This window comes from Rhineura floridana, chromosome 9, assembly GCF_030035675.1.
Source record: "Rhineura floridana isolate rRhiFlo1 chromosome 9, rRhiFlo1.hap2, whole genome shotgun sequence".
Classification (NCBI taxonomy): Eukaryota; Metazoa; Chordata; class Lepidosauria; order Squamata; family Rhineuridae; genus Rhineura; species Rhineura floridana.
The window spans coordinates 41,463,158-41,484,837 of NC_084488.1; the positions used below are offsets into that span (position 1 = coordinate 41,463,158).

Sequence of the window (21,680 nt, forward strand, 5' to 3'; positions counted from 1 at the left end):
GAGTCAGAGCCAATGACAGGCAGAGCCAACTAATTTTTGTTTTGTCTCTTCCTCCTCCCACATGAAAGACTAAGGAGGAGGAAGCCAACAGGAAGGCAGCTGCCTGAACTGGTTACTGTAAAAAAGAATAAAGGTAGGGACGGGCTGGCAGAGTTCAGACTAAGGTTGGTGGGTCAGTGCCCTATTCGCGCTAATGGGTCAGCCTCCACTGGTTGCCCCAGTTCCAAATCAGGGCCAAATTAGATGTGATACTAAATGTGTCATAGCAACCTCTCTCTCTCTCTCTCTCTCTCTCTCTGTGTGTGTGTGTGTGTTTAAATAGGCACAGAATAACTGGGGATGCTACTTTGAAATAGTTCCTTCCTTGCAGGGATGTTGCCTGTACATCCAGCTTTGTGCATCCTTAGTTGATTGGGAATACAGTCAGCTGCCACCTTGCCCTGCCCTTATATTGGGCAAAACTCATTTGCTTTAACAGATATAGCGTAAGTGGAGCATATTGCATCCTACAAGGACAATCAATTGCCAATAAAACTGGATTCCAATTGCAGATGGACTATTCTGGGCTCTGCACAAGACATTGTTTCACTTGTTTTCATAACATGCTGAATGTGTTAGACAACAAGATACACATTTTTTGAAATGCAAACAATGTTATGCACTTGAAATGAGAGAAATGTAAAATGCACTTTTGTCAAATGAAATGTTCTGTTCCTTTTTTAAAAATAATCAGTGCTGAAGTCTTCATGTACTCATCTCTTCCGCTCTATTGATTCTGAATAAAACCACTAGCCTTTGTTTGTAATTTTATGGCTGTTTTCAGATGAAATTTAAAAAAAATCTTGTTCCACTAATGAAGGATTCATTAAAACCAACCTTAATGTGCAGATGGAAAAATGCCCAGTTTGTCAGAGCAGTTTATTATGCAGCACCACAGGAGGCAAAGCAGTTCACAGACAAGTGCAACTCCAGTGGACCTGATATTGAACACAGAAGGTCTCGTTAATATGATGTCCTTGAAATGCTTAAAGAAATTGAGTCCACATCAGAGAGAGAGAGAGAGAGAGAGAGAGAGAGAGAGAGAGATGCTGTTTTAAAGTGCTCAAACTGATTAGGAAAAGTGTTGAGGCTCTCGATGTAAACAGTTTGTCTATTCAAGCATGTTTAGAAACATTTGGATTCAGAATTCCTTCAAGAAAGACTAGTGGGAGGTGTGGGACAGAAACAATTAACATCCCTACATTGGATTCAGATACTACCTGGTGATGCCTTGAAATTAACTAACATGTCAACATTGTTATTTTTCATATCATCCCTAAGGTTCAGATTATATATAATTTCCTTTACAAATTATAGTTGTTGATAAAGTTGGGTCATTTTATGCACACCCGTTATAACTGGAACACAGCAAAAGTACTAGGAATCACTGCCTGTTAGTTCAGCGGTGGAAAACCTTTCTGGCAGGTGTCCATGCATCAAGTCCAAAGCATTAAATAGTGCCACAGTAAACATATCTTGGGAATGGCTTTGCCTTTAGTCTGCTAAAGTCAGGTGCAGTAGCAGCACACACAGAGAGGCAAACAGGCCAGCCTCTGTGCCATAACTAAGTCCCTCTGTACTTGCTTAAGAATGCCACAAACCTCCAGTACCAATACCAGAGCAGGACCCTAGCTTCAGGGTGGCCACCTGTGGGTTAAGTAGTGAGTGTAACTGCAGGTTTCTGTTGTATGGTATGAGATCATACTAACACTTTTAACTACGCATAGTATATAATGCCAGTATTTAGACAACCCTCCCCATGTTCAGTAAATACATAAAGGGAGGAGAAGGATTGTGATCACACATAATGCTAAACCAAGTCATGACATAGTGCAAATGAGCAAATCTGTGGCTACTTTGCTCCTCTTCTGATCATTCTGCTGCTGCACTTAATTGGCTTGCCTTAGCATGTTGTCCAAATCCAGGCTTGTGGTTTAAGATATCTCCAGACAAAATAAGCAGTAGCCAAAGTTTGTCCTATGATTTTCAGCTCGTGGTTCATCTGGAAGAGCAAAACCACAAACCTGAGTTCAGACAACATGCTACACCAAATTATGGTTCACTGGCAGTGCATCAGCAAAATGACTAAGAGGAACAAAGTGGCTGCAGTCTCTTCTCTGGGAATGCATAGTTGTGCCAAGCTTTGGCTTAGCATTTCACATGAACAACGTCTCTGACATGTTCATACATTCAGCATTTGTGAGAATAAGGCCTATGCATGTACAGGTGTGTGCAAGTAGGGCTCATCCAAGTGAGCAGGAATCCAGCTTGGGCAGAGTTCCCACACTTACATGGAAGAGCTGTACAAAAGAGAGTTTCTATAGGCCCCCTACACATTATGGCAATATGTGCATTATTAGGAGCAGAGGCAAAGCAGGTACAATCCTGTTCTCCCATCATGCACAGCCAGATTATCCATCAGGTTTAGTAGGCTGAAGCCTAGGGGCCCGGAGCTCTTGGGGGCCCGCGATCCGCGGAAGCAGGACAGGAGCTGCGGATCGCAGGACAAGAGCTTCCAAACCGCCTGCCACCCCCCCGCTTCACTTACCTTTTTCTCCGCTGTTCTTTGCAGTTTGCCATCAATCAAGATGGCGGCCAAGGTTTCCCTAAGGGGCTGAAGCCTCTGCTGCCGTCTTGGTTGAAGGCACGCATGCGTGCTACACGCGCGCATTGCTGCCATCAACCAAGATGTGGCAGAGGCTTCAGCCCCTTAGGGAAACCTTGGCTGCCATCTTGATTGATGGCAAAACGGTGCGTGCAATGCACGCAGCCGCAAAAAAATCGGAAAGGTAGGTGAAGCGGGGGGGATGGGTTGGGATGGGATGGGATGGGACAGTGGGCGGCTCAGAATCAGCCTAGGGGCCCTCCTCAGCTTAATCCGGCCCTACCATCATGCATGTGAAATTGTCTGAACACCCCTATTATAGACAAAAAAAAGTGAGCGAGCCAAACAAAGCAGTAGTTCCTAACAAACAATTTAAAATCCTAAAATATTTGGAATAACAACGGAGGCTTATCACTGTGAAACATTCTAATTATCAGGGTGTTTTTTTTTTAAAAAAAAGCTCTCTCAATCCTGTTGTTTCTTGAGTCACGATATACATAGTTTGGTGATGGGAGCTATCATTTTCTAAACTTCCACTTTATAGCATTCTTGGCTGCCTATAAAATAATCTCTGTGAGGTGGGTTGTTAATTTTATGTTATTATCTTTTAATATCAGTGTACATGTCAGAATGGATCAGGCTGACATGATGGCCATCAATTTGGTCTGAAACAAGAGATTCCTTCTAAGACTGAAGAAGAGTAATGCAAACGCCAGCATTTTTCTAACCAGCCCAAATAAAATGTGCCTGTCTATTGCATGATGTAAAGAAAGTTCACTAGGCGGCTTGTTCAGCATACATTTCAGTAGCATCCATTGCAATCTTGCACTTAAGGACTACCAAAGAAGACAAGGACAAGAAAATGCCCCCTCCTCCAAAACAACGTTCAAAAGATCAAAATGTGCTTAGACATTCTGGGAAGTCAAACTTTTATTCCCATACTGCTCCTGTGGTGCCACTTACGTAAAATCTTAAGACAATACAGTTTATATTTCATTTGTGATCAGAAATTCTCTTTTTTCCTTTTTTCCTTAAATATTTTCACACTGTCCTTATAAATTAGATATTTTCTATTAGGCGATGCCCATGGCCATACAGTATCTCAAGAATACAGTATTAATTATCTAATGCATACTGTATCTAGCATTTCAAAGGAACTTTTTTGTGTTTCAATTTGCAACATTTCTGCAAGGCACTTCCTCAAAGAAATCACCCCATTCCTTCTTTCATTTGCCCAGCAGAACATAATATGAGCTTTATTCATTTATTGCTGCTTCTGAACTTTGAGATCTTTTTTGACTTTATCTTTTAAACCCTAACATTCTTTGACTGAAATGTGGCAGAATCTCAAAAGTACAGTCTTGTTCTCATCCAATATGGCTGTCTTTCCCCCCTCTAGTGAATATTTCAATTGGCTTCAGTCTTTTGAATTCTTCAAATAATCCTAGTTACAATGAGGTGCTCAACAATGTCAATCCTGCCACTAAGCCTTTCATGTTTTCCTTTCATCAGGTTTTAAATGCTACCAAGTCTTCCCTGTGTCTACCCTTGAGAAAATTTCCTGGACTTTTCCCCCAAAGGACTTTGCATTTCCATTCATGCTGTTGTGTGATGTAGTCAAACTTATAAAACCGATTGCATGTCACATGTCAACAATAAACTAGAAATCCATTCTTAGACACTCTTGCCCCTGCATTTTACTAACACAGCAGAACATTTGTTTTGTGTCGGGGGGGGAGTTCACACATGCATGATTGTGCCATCAAGTGATGCCTTCTACTTATGAATCATCTGTCAAAGATCAAAGAAATTTAATATTACTTGACATCACCTCAAGCTCCCATTGCATCAGGAAAAAAGGCTAATTTCTGTCAGAACTATCCCTTGCCAAAGGCCAAAGTCTTTATTAGTTAGCCAAGAGGCATCAATTATACAAAAACCAAAAATCACGCAGAGCATGATAAAAACAAAACAGCACATCTATCCCTCCATACTCCAGCAGCCCTAACAAACTATGGCACATCACAAAAAAGTGAAATGCTACATATATTTATAATTTAGCTCAATACTTTAACCCAAAGCTAGCAACCACTTATCTGGCTTGCTTTCCCCCCATTCTCCCACCCACTTTAATTGTTCTGAATCCCATATGGGGTTTGGCCCACTCCTTTTTTATAGACAGAACTGCAACTAGGAAGCTGGCTAGATAGGATATGAGCCTATGCAGTGGTGTCTGGTGCCCGTTGGGACTGGTGGGGTGGAATGCAGAGAGGCCAACAGTAGGTGGAGCCAGAGCCCATGACAGGCAGAGCCAACTAATTCTAGTTGTGTCTCTATCCTCTTCCCTGCTGAGTTCTAAAGGGGCATTGAGACTAAGGAGAAAGATGCCAGCCAGTACCACCCCCTGGACTGGATGCAAGACAGAAGGGAAGCTAGTGGGGGTTGGCTGAAGACAAAACAAGTTTGGTGGGGCAAGGCCCCATTTGTCCTAATGGACTGGCCTCCTCTGATCCTATGGGTCTGGCTTGTCAGCAAAAAACCCAATATGTCCTCTTCTCTTCAGTCCCTTTTGTCCCCCAGCCACTTCTCTCTTGGATAACTATGCAGACTGCACTGTAGCACTATATGTTTCAGAGTTCCCACAGCTTGCTTGTCCACACTGACACCAGTGCTCCTCCAAGGGAAACCCTCTGAACCGTTCTAATGTAGTTGCAGAAGGACAGCTGTTCATTCTTGCCAAGGTAAGTACTTTCCAACACTTTGGATATGTAAGTTTTGTTATGTACGGTGGGAGAGAGCACCAATACCTGGTCCTGGGTAGAAGGGAGATGTTCTTTGTGTATTAATCTCTGCCACAGTTCACAGAAATTTAAATCCAGAGTATATTGCCTCACCAAATACATGGATTTTCTTTCTTTCATTAGCAAAAATTCAGATGAAAATGCTATAGACAGATTTATCCCAACCACTATCTAGAACACTGTTCTTCAACCTTGGGTCCCCATACTTTGCTGTACTACAACTCACATAATCTCTGACCATTGCCAAAACTGGCAGTGGATGATGGGAGTTGTAGTCCAGCAACATCTGGGCACTCATGGTTGAAGAACACTGATCTAGAATACTATCAATGCTAACTTAGAAAATTTGTGACCCTCTCCATAAGATAACTCGATCCAATAAACTAACATCTTGCTATTTATTAAAGAAATCAACTTTGGCAAATTAGCTTCAGCTCATAACATGGAGGACGGTGTACCATTTGACACTTGAAATATTGTTCTTAGGTATTGATTTTGAAGATTCAGTCCTTTGCAAATCCATGTTATCCTAGAGTTATCATAGAGCAGCTGTCCCACTGTTTGTGTGGAAAACTTTAAGTGTGATCTGGATTAACTGACCTCCCTTAATTGTTTGGCAGACATTTTCTCTAGCTGACTTCACATGGGCTTTGAAGGATCATGAACTAGTAAAAGTGATCCCTATACATTTAAATCACTTAACTTGAGCAATTTGATTTCCATTTATAGTCCAGCTATGTGGTCTCTGATTTTCCCCAAGCACCACAGTAAGTGTTTTACTATCATTGACAGTTAATAATTTGTATTTACAGCAACAACAAAAATCCCTTCGTATCCCCTTAAGCCCACTTATGAGGAGGACGCAGGACCTGTATGATCGGCATACAGCAGGAGAGAAACTGGCATACCCCCCAGATACACTGGACTATAAGTAGCACAAGATAGGGTAGTAACAAAATTGTTTACATACAAATTAAACAATGGGGGGGGGCAACAAACAGCTTGCTGTACCTCTCTAGAGGTTAGAGTATTATTGGATAATCCTTCAGAATGTCCTGCCTGAACCTTTAATGAGATTTGGGTGTGGAGCCTTATAATTAGGTAAAGCAGTCTGACATCAATAATTGTTTGGAACAATTTGTCGCACAAATCCTCCCTACTAACCAGATCAAAAGCAGCCTTCAAATCAACAAATGCAAAATATAGGCAACATTGCTTTACTCTGACATATTTGTGGATCAACTTTCTTTCAGAGTGTCCTACTCCTCAGGTAGTCCGCAGACTCATCTTTTTCAGGCAGCAAAACAAACTGGAGAGTTGAAGGCTAAGCCTCCTCAAGGGTCCAGTCTGCCTGTTAATACTGAAATTCTGCTTGGTGCACCAACTACAAAAGACTGGGGAGTTTATTGTGCAATCTCAGCAGCTTGTGCATGCAAGTTTTATGCAGCATGGGTGTGGAACCTCATTAGCAAAAAATTCCTCTATTTTTGAGTGGATGGTTTGTCACACGTGGCAACCTTTTGTGAGTGTTGTCTGTTGCCACCCCCTACTTCTGTCTGCTCCTCACCCGAACATGACCTAGCCATTCCCCACCCGGCAGCTTAAATGATGCAAAGCATGCCTATTTCCACCAATTGCTACATGCTGAAGCATGTCCGAAAGATCTCCAGAGTCTGTAATCATAGTACATAGATCACCCTTTTAAGCATAAGCCTCCATCTTGCCCATTGTGCATTGGCTTATTAGTTTTCCCCTTCTTCTGTGCTAGTCAAGTGCAGCAGCACCTCCTCCTTTTTCTGCACCCCCCCTCTGTGGTGGCAGTCCATGCCATCTCTTGTAATGGTTTTTGGTTTTTTTATTCTTCAAGATTTCCTACCCACCTTTCCACCAAAAAATATCCCAAACATTGCTGGATTGTGGAAATGCTAGTTAATATTTCAAGATACATTTTTTATTGTTGTAAAGAAAAATAATATTAACTGTCTGCCCGATTCATTCATTATATTTAAACTAAGCTGAGTAGTTTTGCCACCATGGAGTATTTGCATATTTATTAATTTCAAAAGTAAATGGAGTAACCATAAGAACATAAGAAGAACCTGCTTGGAGCAGGCCAAAGCGCCATCTAGTCTAGCACTCTGTTCTCACAGTGACCAACAAGATGTCTCTGGGAAGGACAGGACCTGAGTGCAACAGCATTTCCCCCCCATGAGTTTCCCAGCAACAGGTATTACGGGGCATAGTGCCACCAACAATGGCAGTAGACTATAACCTTATCCACCATGAATTTGTATAATCCTCTTTTAAAGCCATCCAAGTTGGTGGCTATCCCTACTTCACATAGTGCATAGTTAAACTATAGAAGTCACTCCCACAAGAAGTACTTTCTTTATCTGTGCTGAATCTTCTAACATTCAGCTTCATTAGATGTTCCCTAGTTCTAGGATTATGAGAGAAGGAAAAAAACATTTCATGTCCTATATTGCCACAGTTAATAATTTTATACACTTCCATCATGTGCCTTCTTACTTCCCTTTTCTCTAAACTAAAAAGCCCCAAATGCTGCAGTTTTTCCTCATAAGAGAGTCGCTCCATTCCCTTGATTATTTTGGTTACCCTTTTCTGAACTAGACCAGATGTACAATATCCTTTTTGAGTTGAAGCAACCTGAACTGTATTCACTAATAGGCAAAAAATCTTGCGGTTTAAGAATGTACCTATAGCCAACAGATATTTCTATCAAACTTTAAAAAGCAGGGAAATTGGGCAGCTATAGTGAATGCACCAGGGGAGCAGACCTGACCTCCTCCCTGAAATATATCTGCATTCACTATAGCTGCCCAATTTCTCTGCTTTTTAAAGTTTGATAGAAATATCTGTTGGCTATAGGTACGTTCTTAAACTGCGAAATCTTTGCCTATTAGTGAATTTTTCATTATATGCGCAGGTGGTTGTGTATGTATTGGATTGGGGTGATGTCACAAGGGAGGCTGAGTCATCCAGCTGTTCCCATACATCAATTGGTGTCTTCCACACACAGGTAATATGGAAATGTTGCTGGTGTGCAATATCATGAGTGGTGAGTGGCAGGGGAACTGCTAGGGATACCGTGAGAGTATCTGTGGGTATTGCTATATTAGCAGCTATTAAATAGCTTTTGGTGCTGGTTCAACACAGAATTTATTTATACGTATACTTGTATACCGGTATTTCATTTTAAAAACATCAAAGTGGTTTACAACAAATAAAAACCATACAAAAATACAGTAAAAGCAAAGGTCAACTACTGCAAAGACATCTTCTTAATTAATTGCCTGCATAAGCCTGGCAGAACAGAAAGGTTTTCAGCAGGTGCTTAAAAGTTAAAACAGAAGGTGCCTGCTGAAATTCTGTTGGCAGAGCATTCCAGAGAACTGGGCCGATGACACTGAAGGCTCGATTTCATGTCAGTGTTAAATGAGCCTCAGCAAAAATATCAACGTTAGTGTGAACCCTGGCATACCGGCCAGCATCATAGTCGGACCATAGGATCACTTTGCCTGCCTTTAAACAAAGGCCATTCAAGATAAAATATTTAACAAAAAGAAAAACCAACCCACATCATGGTGGTGTTTTACAGTATATTATGCATCCCTGAAATCCTGTAATAAAACCCAGCAGAGTCATATAAGTAACAAAAGACACAGGAAAGTAAAGATTAAGAAATATATGAAGTGATGAAAGGCTAAAGTTGATGCTCCAATAATTTACGGAATGTTGGTTGTGCTTTGCCTTAACTTTTTAGTAGATTCATCAGGTTTCCCCTTCAGAAGTAGACTAGTACATGCTGGAAGTTGCTTCCTCACAAAGATTCCTTTATATACAATATAAAATACAATTTTGCTTAAGAGGACCACCAGCCTAAGAATAAATAGTTTAGTGATCTCTTTGAAATCCTGAGTGCATAGTACACTCCCATCATGGGAATTAATTTAAGCACTTGGGCTCATATTAACATTATAAAATGTAGTCCAAGAGTACGTCCAAGCGAATGCCTTCAACAATACAAGGTGGGAGCTTACCTGTAATTTTGGGGTGTGTATGATAAAACAGTGGCCCCATTTCTGCATAGTGTATACTTATTCTGTCTATGAGACATTATTGCCTGTTCAATTTGTCCTCATTACAGAGACTGACATTATATGTAGCCATGGGTGTTTGGGATGTTGGCATGCCTTTGGGTACTTAGGGTGCTTGAGAATCACTCTTTGGGGTCTGGACTTGTCTGTCCCTTGCAGATTTCATTACAACTGTGCAGCTGTGGTTCCTTGTGGTGGCTTTTTGCAGCTGGAATGCTGAGACAGGTAGCTTTTAACAGATTCTTAGAAGAACAGAGTTAGCAATATGCTCATCCCACTTTGGTGTCAGTGTTTGCTTTTTGTGCAAATTGTCCTTCTGCTTGTATTTAGGGTGTTCTGTGGTAATCTGCCAGGATTGGCTGCAGAACTTTAATTCCTTTACAGCTAAGGATGTAGAGCAGCCTTTCCCAACCAGTGTGCCTCCAGATGTTTTTGGACCACAATTCCCATCTTTCCTGACCATTGGCAATGTTCGCTGAGGCTGATGGGAGTTGTGGTCCAACAACATCTGGAGGCACACTGGTTGGGAAAGGCTGATGTAGAGAGACAATATTGGTGGACACTTTATCTGTGGATCTGAATTGACCTCCATGGAAATGTGAATCTCTGCTTTTTAATCCAGGAGGTAAGAAATGGGATCCTGTGCGAGTTTGCTGAGACTGGATTGATCCTTTGCATGTTTATTGAGTTCAGTGGGATTTACTCCTGTGCAATCATGCTTAGGTTAGATGAAACTGACGGGGGGGAAGGAGGAGGGCAAGAATGAGAGGGGGAAGGGAGGAGATTGGATGGGTGGGCACTGGGCAGAGGGGAAGCCCTTTTTCTTTCCAAAAGGAAAACATTTTATTTATTTATTTATTATTTGATTTATATCCCGCCCTTCCTCCCAGCAGGAGCTCAGGGCAGCAAACAAAAGCACTAAAAACACTTTAAAACATCGTAAGAACAGACTTTAAAATACATTAAAACAAAACGCTAAAAACATTATTTTAAAGCTTTGAAGACATCTTTAAAAAGGTTAAAAACATTAAAAAAAAAGGTTTACAAACATATTAAAAAGCAGTTCCAAAATAGAAGCAGACTGGGACAAGGTCTGAACTTAAAAGGCTTATTGAAAGAGGAAGGTCTTCAATAGGCGCTGAAAAGATAACAGAGATGGCGCCTGTCTAATATTTAAGGGTAGGGAGTTCCCAGGGTAGGTGCCGCCATACTAAAGGTCCGTTTCCAGTGTTGTGTGGAACGGACCTCCTGATAAGATGGTATCTGCAGGAGGCCCTCACCTGCAGAGCACAGTGATTGACTGGGTATATAAAGGATAAGACAGTCTTTCAGGTATCCTGGTCCCAAGCTGTACAGGGCTTTGTACACCAAAACTAGAACCTTGAATTTGGCCCAATAGCAAATTGGCAGCCAGTACAATTCTTTCAGCAGTGGGGTGACATGTTGGTGATACCCTGCCCCAGTGAGCAGTCTCACCACAGCATTTTGCACCAGCTGCAGCTTCCGGACCATCCTCAAGAGAAGCCCCACAGAGCACATTACAGTAATCGAGCCTAGAGATTACCAGAGCGTGGACAACAGTGGTCAGGCTATCCCAGTTCAGAAACGGCCATAGCTGTCTTACCAGCCAAAGCTGGTAAAAGGCACTCCTAGCCACTGAGGTCACCTGGGCCTCTAGTGACAAAGATGGATCCAGGAGCACCCCCAGACTATGGACCTGCTCTTTCAGAGGGAGTACAACCCTATCCAAAGCAGGCAACTGACCAATTATCTGAACTCGGGAACCACCAACCCACAGTGCCTCCATCTTGCTAGGATTCAGACTCAGTTTATTGGCCCTCATCCAGCCCACCACCAAGTCCAGGCAGAGGTCCAGGGCTTGCACGGCCTCTCCTGATTCAGATGTTACAGAGAAATAGAGCTGGGTATCGTCAGCATACTGCTGACACCTCATACAAAGCCCTATACAGCTTGGGACCAGGATACCTGAAAGACTGTCTTATTCTTTATATATCCAGTCGATCACCGTGCTCTGCAAGTGAGGGCCTCCTGCAGATACCATCTTATCAGGAGGTCCATTCCACACAACATAGGAAACGGACCTTTAGTGTGGTGGCACCTACTCTGTAGAGTATATTAGACAGGTGCCATCTCTGTTATCTTTTCAGCTCCTATTGAAGACCTTCCTCTTTCAACAAGCCTTTTAAGTTCAGACCTTGTCCCAGTCTGCTTCTATTTTGGAATTGCTTTTTAATATGTTTTTAAACCTTTTTTAAAAAACGTTTTTAATCTTTTATTAAAAAAAGATTTCTTGAAAGCTTTTCAAAAATGTTTTTAAAGATGTTTATTTTAATGTATTTTAAAGTCTGTTTTAATGATATTTTAAAGTATTTTTTAGTGCTTTTGTTTGCCGCCCTCGGCTCCTGCTGTGAGCGAGGGTAGGATATAAATCAAATAATAAATAAATAAATAAATAAATAAATAGAGTTCAAATCCCTCCTGCCAGAATAATGGTCTAACCACTAACCACTGAGGGGTTTTCCCCCTAAAATGAACTAATTTATTTAAACTGTATTTATTTAAACTTTATTTGATTAACATGGTACATGTATGTATGAATGTAATTCACTCCAACAAATAACTGCTGTCCTTTTGGCATTTGTGGGTGAACTGAAGAATATTTGTGAAGCATTTGTTATAAAAGCAATAACAACACTATAATGCAATCTTCTAATGCTATTTGCTTTAGAGTCTCCTTGTGTAGCACAAATAAACATATGGTATAAATCCATAGCCTTTGGGGTCAAAATATTTATTAACTCCTGCTAGAAAGAGAATGCTAGATGCTGATCCAGCAATATACCATTCTTAACTGAAATAATATTCCCTGGATTTGAAACAGTCTCCTGATTGCTGAGAAGCTCCTTTTCTTGTGCAGAGGCAGCTTTTCTTAAGTACCTTACCCAAGGAAAATCAAATTGCTCCCAGAGAATCTGTTCCATGTGTGAACTAGTTTGCATAGCTAATTCTACCTGTATACTGTCATTCTTGTACAAGTGTCAGGCACAAGAGCCAGATGGTTTATTGTCTTGTGCATCAGACCCTATGGATCATGGCCTTAGTTTGAGCCTCTATGGAAATTGATCACCAGATAGCCAGAAATTTATATATGGGATAAGTAAACCACATTCTACTGATAAACAAAATAAGATAATCAAAATTGACTTTTTAAAATTAATAATTAATGTTCTGATATTGATGGTGGATACTTCCGGACTGTAGCTATAATAGACAGTTAACAGAATTTTGACCTATCATTTCTTCTCCATTGTGATCTAAAAAGGTCAGACTTACAACAGAGCCTATTTAAAATTAATTTTATCAGCACACATTAAAAAGATCTTTTGCAATCTTCTCTGTAAAGGTGAAAGATAAGAAGAATGAAGCATAAGCCTTTGGGTGTATATATACATATATTGAAGAAGTCTAATAATACAGATTATAGGAAAACAGTATACCTTTCTTTACCAGGCCTTGATTTGCAACCCTGAAATCTCAGATTTAGCCATTACAATGAAGTCCTGTTGCAGACAGAGCTGGGTTTTTTTTTATCACCACTTAAAATCTAATTAATCCGTATTGAAGCACAAAGATTTCTGTTGTTTTTTTAGGGTGAGGGGTCATAGAGCGTTCTTTGTTCATCCTCAGACTTGTAATCATCAGGCATTGGGATATAATTTTACCAAGCAAATTGGAAGGTAACAGATCAAATCCTTATCACAAAACCTAACTCATGGTTAAGCAGAGTCCTTCGTCCTTTACAAGAAACATTATATTCAGGAAGAACAAAAACACATTTCAGAGCTTGGAAAGGGTTAATATCCAAAAGCTTATATTCAGGGCATGAAAGAGCTAAGATCATCAGAGCTGCATCTGCCATATAAGGTAGCAATTCTTATAGAGTTGGCCAAAAGACTTTCCAGCCAGGCGATTTCAGCCTTTAGAATGGCTTTAGTGTACAGAACCATGATGCAGTTAGCTGGAATTTTATTTTGTTTGTTGGGATGGGTGCTATCCTGTCTCACTACCTATTTACCTCAGTGGAAAAATCTCAACTTGGAATTGAATGAACTGGAAATCTGGACAATGGGACTCTGGCAAGCCTGTGTAGTTCAAGAAGAAGGGGGAATGCAATGCAAGGAATTTGATTCTTTTTTGGCTTTACCACCTGAGCTCAAAATTTCTAGGATTCTGATGTTCGTATCTAATGGATTAGGACTTTCAGGCCTCTTGATCTCAGGTTTTGGACTGGACTGCTTAAAGATTGGTGAACAACAACTGGACCTAAAGAAGAAGTTACTGTTGTTGGGAGGAATATTTTTCTGGATATCAGGACTGACAGCCATAGTCCCAGTGTCTTGGGTCGCTCACACCACTGTGCAGGAATTTTGGGATGAGAATATTCCAGACATCGTTCCCAGGTGGGACTTTGGGGAAGCACTGTTTATAGGCTGGTTTGCTGGATTCTGTCTCATCTTGGGAGGCTCATTGCTAAATTGCACTGTCTGTTCTACTGATGCTCAGTCATCCTCAGTCCATTATACAGTGGCAGAAGAGCAAGATACCTGTCAGCACATGGAAAGTAGCAACAGACCCAAAAGCCTAAGAGTTTGAGAGACAGAAAGGCTTCTTTTTCCTTTTCAGACACTTAAAACACAACAGCCAGAACCTTATTCCAATTAAGATTCAAAGGACTCTTTGTGCCTTAGTTGATTCATTACACTTGGACGTCTAAATCTTTCTTCATGTACTGTTTCTTTCAAGAACTCTTTTTTATGTTCCTTATTACAAAGCTGAAAATGTTGACTTCACCAACAGGACGAGATTAGAATGACAGTGTAGAAAATCACCACTCTGTAGCTTTTATCTGATTCATCTAAAATGTAAAAACAAAACAAAAGTTCAAATGAGACATAAGAAAATGTAATATGATTCCTCATATTACACAATTGTACACTACTAAATATAGTAATTTATTTCTATGGCCTACTGAATTTCTTCAACAGAAAAAATATGAGGACTATCTTATCTTTAAGTTTCTGCTGTAAGAAATAAATCTAACCTATGCAAAAATTCTCTTAATATTTGGTACAAATTACCCTGCAATACTGGCAAAGAGTTTAAATGATTTCAGTGGTCTCACCTCCAGAACAACTAGTGAGTCATTTTAACACATGGAAGATGCCAAGTTTTTTCTCCCTATCTCAATGCTCAAGTGTCTATTTTATATATAGTAGCAAACACAAAACATCCTGTGAAATAACATGTTAAATATTGCTCTTGTAAATAATAAGTGCTGTTCTCCTATATGTAAATACTTGAGTTTTAAGCACACATTATCACAATATAGTTCCTAAAATCTGATAAATTCTGCATTCACTTTACTACAGGAAGGTAGTGTCCTTTTTAGTTTACAGCTTGAAGGAACTGGACTGCTTTTGATTGTGTCCCATGCAATCTATAATGCCTGTTATTTAATAGTTTTGTGTTACATTGTTTAATTTGTTAACACCACCAGACTCTAAAAAGCTATTCAAGTAAGGGACTGAATATTGTTACCTGAACAGAGACAAAAACAGTGTGTGGTTCAGTTTCAGTGGAGAACGGCTTTACTTCCTTTGAAACAATGGCTTGGCGCTATTTCCCTATACGCAAAGTATTTCTATATAGGAACAGCAAATATGAAATATGATTTGATGTTCTTTAAAACAAAGTAGAATTTCAGTGTTGAAATATGAGTATTTATAGCCAGTATTATCATAACCCCCAAAATCTCTACCAGAAATTAATGCAACAGCTTTTACAACTCTTGACTATATAAATTATGAAAACTTTACAGTATTTAATAGGAAATGGTAGCTAGAGTGTTTAATAACTTGCAAGGTTGGAATAGCTTTACTTTAGTTTCATATGAAATGAAGCAAGATACTATGGAAAAGTACCATGTGTATATTCCAAGAAGGAACTATGTAAAAATTTTAATCTTTTCTCTCTAGCTTTACCTGAAGAAGTCAACATTTAGAGAATTTTAGCATCTATGATAAATGGATAATTGCCTGAAGATGGGACACCAAAGGAACAAAAGTGTCATTGTGATTGACTTTAAGGTGTACCTTAGTGTATCCATATTGCAGAAATTTGGTAGGGGGCTACTCAACAAATTGCTACCAGATGGGAACAAGAGGGCACACTCTTAATTGGTTATTTAAGTAGATTCCTGCTTCTTGGCACATCTTTCATCTGAGGTTCATTCATCATAATTCTTCAATCCATTAGGCCATGGCAGAAATGCAAGATATCATCAGAACACTGAAACTGACAATACAGTCATGGGAAAACTAATATCTTAAGGATGACAGAAGGATGTTGACATACAAAGACTTTAAAAATGCATGCTTCATTTAACTTTGTTTTCAAACTGAAATCCTTTCTGCTAAATATATCTTGTTCAAACTTTGAATGAAAATTCTCAAGGCTAAGTAACTCCATTTTAGATTCTTGGGGCATCTATATTTCCATAATCATTTGATTTGTAAAAATAGCTGCCTATGCACTAGTATCACACAATTGGAGGTGTTAAATAATCACACTAAATGCATAACATCACATTGCTGTCACATAATAAATTCCTGTTCCTACTGGAAAAGTGACTAAGCTACCAAGATTTAAGATTATCAATTAAACAGTTCGTATTTGACTAATCCGTTCTTAAAAACATTCAACATTCAGAGAGCTGCAAAAAGAATGATCTTGACTGCAGAGGACCTCCCAAATTGGAAATTGGCAGTGATTTCCTCAGTCCTCATTGAAAAAAGGTGTATGCAACAATAATTAAGAAAAAGGGATATGAGTATAACACTAGATTTTCATCAGGTCACATACTTTTGCTATTACATCCCAGTTTTTAGCTGTGGCTGTCAGAACAGAATCACACAGGCATTGCCACATATTATTGCCAGTAAATGAATTTCACATGGAGATATGGTGATAAGTATCAAAATATAATTCAAACCATTATTGCTAATATTGATTAATTGACCACCAGCATTATATAGTCTAAATCATACAAAAATACAAGGAAGTCTTTTGCATGCAAAACCACAAATTTTGCCCAACAATTCTGTAAAAAAAAAGAACACAAGTGAGCAAGAAAGCTTTGTTAAAAAAATTGTATTTTTTTCCAAATCACTGAAACACATGGAAAGTGCAGAGATGAAAGTTAATGTAGGTGATGTACATATGCACGTTTACAGGTAATATTAGCACAGAAAGACATTTGTGATATAACCTGATTAAATATTTAGTTCAGTCCTGAGCATTTATACTTACATGTAACAATAAGGCAAAAAGTTGAAATCTGATTTTCATTCTATAGATGATTTGCTATAATTTGTTCATTTGGCTAAACAATTAATATTGTCTTGTACCTGTAATGCTTAATATTTGATATACAGAATTGTATTAACATATTGACAATGTGAACACAAGGATGGTTACATTTCTTCTATCCTGTGAAGGGTAAATTCTACAATAAAAAGCAATATCTGTATCGCTTGAAACTTGACTGGCATTTGCCCATATTCATAGTTTTCAAAGTTGTCTCATCATTGTCTGTTATTTCATTACTGTAAATATACTGGATTATTTAAAAAAACCAACCAGCCAACTCAAAACTGTTCAAAATGTATTCCTACAAATGAGTTTATATTACTGTGGTCTGAGGATGTATTAATGCACTGAATATTTCTCTCATTTTATAAATGAGCAAGATTTGCAGAACTACCAACAACGTTATTATTACTGCCAATATTCATGATTTCTTAAAGAATCCTTCTTGGTTCCCTTTGAAATTATGTCTCTCTGTGTGTATGAACAGCTTGTCCACTAAAAAACTAGAAAGATGTATACATTTCTCACAGTAGCTTTTCTTCACCCGTAAATTTTAAATGGCCAGAACTGAACTATATTAAGCAGTACATAAATAAAACTGAAAATAAATAAATCACAAGGTACAACTCAATACATAATTTCTACAAACATTTATATTGTCAAACTGAGAAGCTGAAACAGTCAAACGTCATTTCTATATTAAATAATTTGAAAGTTTAGCTTTTAGAGATTGACCTCATCTGAATGAATGGCATATATGTGTTTAGATTAGGTCTAAAGCAGAGGTAAAACAAAAAGGGGCATCCATGAAATATCAGGCACAGTTAGGTTTACTGACTACCTCTAGGTCTGAAGTAATGTTTAAAGATCTGAATAATTACACAGATTTCTGCATAATAAAAGAACCCTTGGGGACATTTACAAAAATAAATTAAGGCACAAGTTTTTCCCCCCACCAGTAATTCCAAAGATTGCAACAAGCATACTGTAGTTAAGTTTTCCTAATCTTTCAGTAAGACTATTACATTCTGACAGAATAAAATACAACATGTCAATATATGATTATGTTGCAAAATGGTCAGTATTCAAATATCTCAAGTCCTTTTGTTTTCTCAGTGGATTTCATATATAGTTTATGTATATCTCATATACATAAGTGGAGTCATTGTTTGTGCTCATCAAAAGGGATCCGAACAATTCAACCACCTTGCACAATGTTGTCTGAAAGTCCATGATCTATAAACAGTATTTATGAGGCTTACACAGAGGTCCTGTTGAGTTAAGTGTGCATAGGATTTCAGCCTCAATTTAGCAAAAGTCGCCCACTGCTGCTAGTTCTCTCAAGCACCTTGCTCTGAATTGCTCATCACAACAGCCGCCAAACTGAAGATAGACAGAGCCTGCCAAGTCCACTATAATGACATCAGACTTCATCAGCACCTTGCTACCAGGTGACATTCACACACACTTGCAGATATATGACGATTTGAGAAATAACCAGAAAATTTTGTTTCCAGTTCAAATTCTGACAATCACATTCACGATGTCTTTTACCTTATATCAATACAAATTCCTGTTTAAACAAGCTAAGGTTCTAATTCCATAGATACCTTGACCATGCTTATTCCTTATTATGCCATAATTAAACACACACCTTTAAGTGCTCCATATGATGGGTTTTCTTGGAAAGAATTTCTATACTAACAACAACATCATATATATTTGGTACTTGGGTTAATGAATTTCCTAAGGACCATTTCTTTGAAAATTGGTCTGGTCTTGTTTGGGCTTTATAAACTTGACTTTTCCTATAGACTTCTGGCTGTAGAACTAAACATACAATGTTATGTCTAAGGATTAGTTTTAGCTTTCAGTTTTTTAGTGCTCAGGTTTAAATACTTTGTGTGTGAACCTGAGTCCCATTGTAGAAAACAGCTGCCCTTTGGGAGTTTCAGTTTATAAACACATTTTGAGGTTACAGGCCCCATATTACCTCTCCCAGCTTTTAGATGCAAAGGAGACTAGAAAACCCAAACACAGTCCAAAGTCCTGTACATTCACAAAAGGATACTCCTGCAACCTGGCACCCCACAGCTTTTCCTTCATACCAAGACAGAAAGGAAACAATGGGTTCAGAGGTGAAAGTTCCAATGTAGGTGACAGAAATCTAAACAGCACCTGTTTGTATGAGGCAGTCTTGCTGTTTTGGAAGAGGACATGTGTTTGTTACTAACCACAAAAAGTCACACTTTGTACAAAAATATTGCATGGCCTAATGGCCATCTTCACAGTCTGCTCTTATGAAAAAACAGTGAAACAAACCTACTGTTGAACACAATATTTCTCAACACAGTGCAGTTCAACAGGATATACACACTTGGTACTGCCTTTGTTCCTTAGATCCATCTTTACAAAAAAAAAGCATATCTGTAATACATATAAACTGTACAAAATTAGCATCAGTGTACCAGAAATATTCTACTTTGGTTTTCTGGCATGGGAGATTTGGGCAGGGGAAAAGAGAGAGGGCTTCTTCTTGCCTTTATATTTATATATATATAAAATCTACCAGTGCATAATATATACCACCACATAATGTACTGTATTTCTTATAAACAATATCTAGGTTTGGATGTAAAACAGTAGGTTTTAAAATCATAGAACTATACTAACTGTCATCTTAAAATAAAAAAGATGAACAAGTAGAAAAACACATTGTGGGGAAAATACAGTTAGACATCATCGGCTGGCAGAGATGGTATGCTGATCTTTGCTCTTGTGAAGTATGCAATCTTCTCCCTTGAACAAATAAAAGGGGAAAGAAGGAATACATTTTAAGTGGTTAAGAAAAAAATCACAGTGAACTCCAGCATGCAAAGAAAAAGATAAAAGAACTGAATGATAAGTTTCCACCCACCCACCCACGGATGCAATCTATAGAAATCTCTGTATAGTTGAATCCTTAGGCTTTGAAATATACTGATTACTTGAAGTACTACTAGTGCAGGGGTCAAATCAAAGAGCTCCCCAATCTTTTGTGAAGGCCCCCTTAGCAACAGTTCAATAATAATAATTTTATTATTATTTATTTCATTTATCACTTTATACAATATAAAGTTTCAAAGCAATTTGACAGAATAAAATAGAATACATAAAAGCAGTTTAAACCAGAAAAAATGAAAATGACGACAACATACATAAAATGCTCATCCAGCAACATATTAATAAGGACCAAGTCCTACCCATTCCACTAAGAGATCAGCACTGCCACAGGTGGCAACAATTAATTAACCAAAGGTTACATAGGTGTATGCTTGATCTACCTCCCTCTGTCAAGGGCCCCCATAGTATTCCTGCCTTGCTCTCTTCACCATGTTACTCAATCCCCTTGCTAAAGAGGGCAGTCTGGTCTCCAGCTCTGCACTGCTCTGTTTACTCAGGCTGTCAATCCACCTAAGTTATGTTCTCAGGAAGCATCTCTCTTTAGCTAACTGATTGTCTTCCTGTCTGCCTTCCACTCCCCTATGCATGTGGATTGGTCAGATACTCTCTCTTGTCAATCTGAGTCTCCTGCCACACCATGCCAAGGGTCCTATCTGCCATAGAGTAGATGGACATTGGCTGAGGGAACTTACCAGCCTGTTGGAACATTCTCACCAACTGCTTTAAAACCTATATCTGGGGAAATATCAGGATCCTTGGCTCTAAGGTGAGGGCCAAGGGAATGAGTAGGAAAGGGTTGAGGGTAGAGAAAGTTTAATTCATACGGTCATCAGAGTCATGCAGGAGAAGGAATGGATTCTCTCTCTCTGTATTGAAGTCCCTGCTACAGTGTGCACATTATTTGGCGGCAGGGGGTGAGAGAAGCCCGGCATCCTTATCTTTTGTGACTGCTCACTTAACTAGTATTTAGAAGGTCTGGTTGGAAGGATATGATTGGCTAAAATGGGAAAGAGAAGTCTGGGGAGAAGTGCATTTCATTATGGGGTCCTCTTACCTTGCCCCAATAAATCAAGCACTGAACTAGAGAGTAGACACTGAATGGCCCTAATGTTAATCACCCCAATCCAGGAAAGGAGAGCTGAGTGTGGAAGGCAGCTTCCACATGCACAGCCAAATGGGAGGCAGATATGTACTACGATGTGTATTTGCATCAATGCTCATTCAGACTACTCCATTGAACTGGCTGGATGAGTGTCTTGAAGTGGCCAAGGACGCAATTCCACTTCCTTCAGCATGTGTACTGCACAGGATTGGGGACAATACTTTCAGTGACCAAAGTGGTCACCCTTAAAATGGACAACATTATTGCCATGTAAATTGCTTTTCCTGGTTCCAAGAGTGCTTGTGACTGCTTTGTCACCTCTCTCCTTTGTGGCTTTCAGTTCAGAACAGCCACTGCAATCCTAACCCCACTTATGTAGGAGTAAGCCCTTTTGAATTCAGTAGGACTTACTTCTGAGTAGACATGGTAAAGACTGTGCCGCAAGTCAGCCTTAGTGCCCTCCAGATATTTTTGGAATATAACTCCCATCAGCCTTAGTGAGCATAGCTATGCTGCCTGGATCTGATGGGTGTTTTAGTCCAAAAATGTCTGGAGGCAACCAGGTTAGGAAAGGCTGCACTATTCTGAATTTATTTGATTGAATTTCACAAATGAAAACAACT

General features: G+C 39.2%; 2 protein-coding genes across 11 annotated transcripts in view; one reads left to right on the plus strand and one right to left on the minus strand.

Moving 5' to 3' along the window:
* Positions 1 to 13,034: 13,034 nt before the first annotated feature.
* The window catches only part of WWC2 (WW and C2 domain containing 2), a 216,478-nt gene continuing 207,832 nt past the window's right edge, over positions 13,035 to 21,680 (minus strand). For 9 of the 10 annotated variants that reach the window (XM_061583908.1, XM_061583907.1, XM_061583913.1 and 6 more), the window contains one exon: positions 16,836 to 19,811. In XM_061583908.1, the coding sequence (XP_061439892.1) occupies positions 19,745 to 19,811 (67 nt within the window). In that variant the 3' untranslated portion in view covers positions 16,836 to 19,744. Of the gene's footprint in view, positions 14,500 to 16,835; positions 19,812 to 21,680 lie in introns of those variants that run through there. The other variant, XR_009757799.1, reaches the window with a different exon arrangement.
* Positions 13,569 to 14,237, plus strand: CLDN22 (claudin 22). Its single transcript, XM_061583918.1, has one exon. The coding sequence runs from the start codon at positions 13,569 to 13,571 to the stop codon at positions 14,235 to 14,237; it is 669 nt and encodes a 222-aa protein (XP_061439902.1).

Excerpts from the sequence above, each read along its gene's own strand:
- CLDN22 (XM_061583918.1), top strand. The coding sequence starts at position 13,569 with ATGGCTTTAGTGTACAGAACCATGATGCAGTTAGCTGGAATTTTATTT.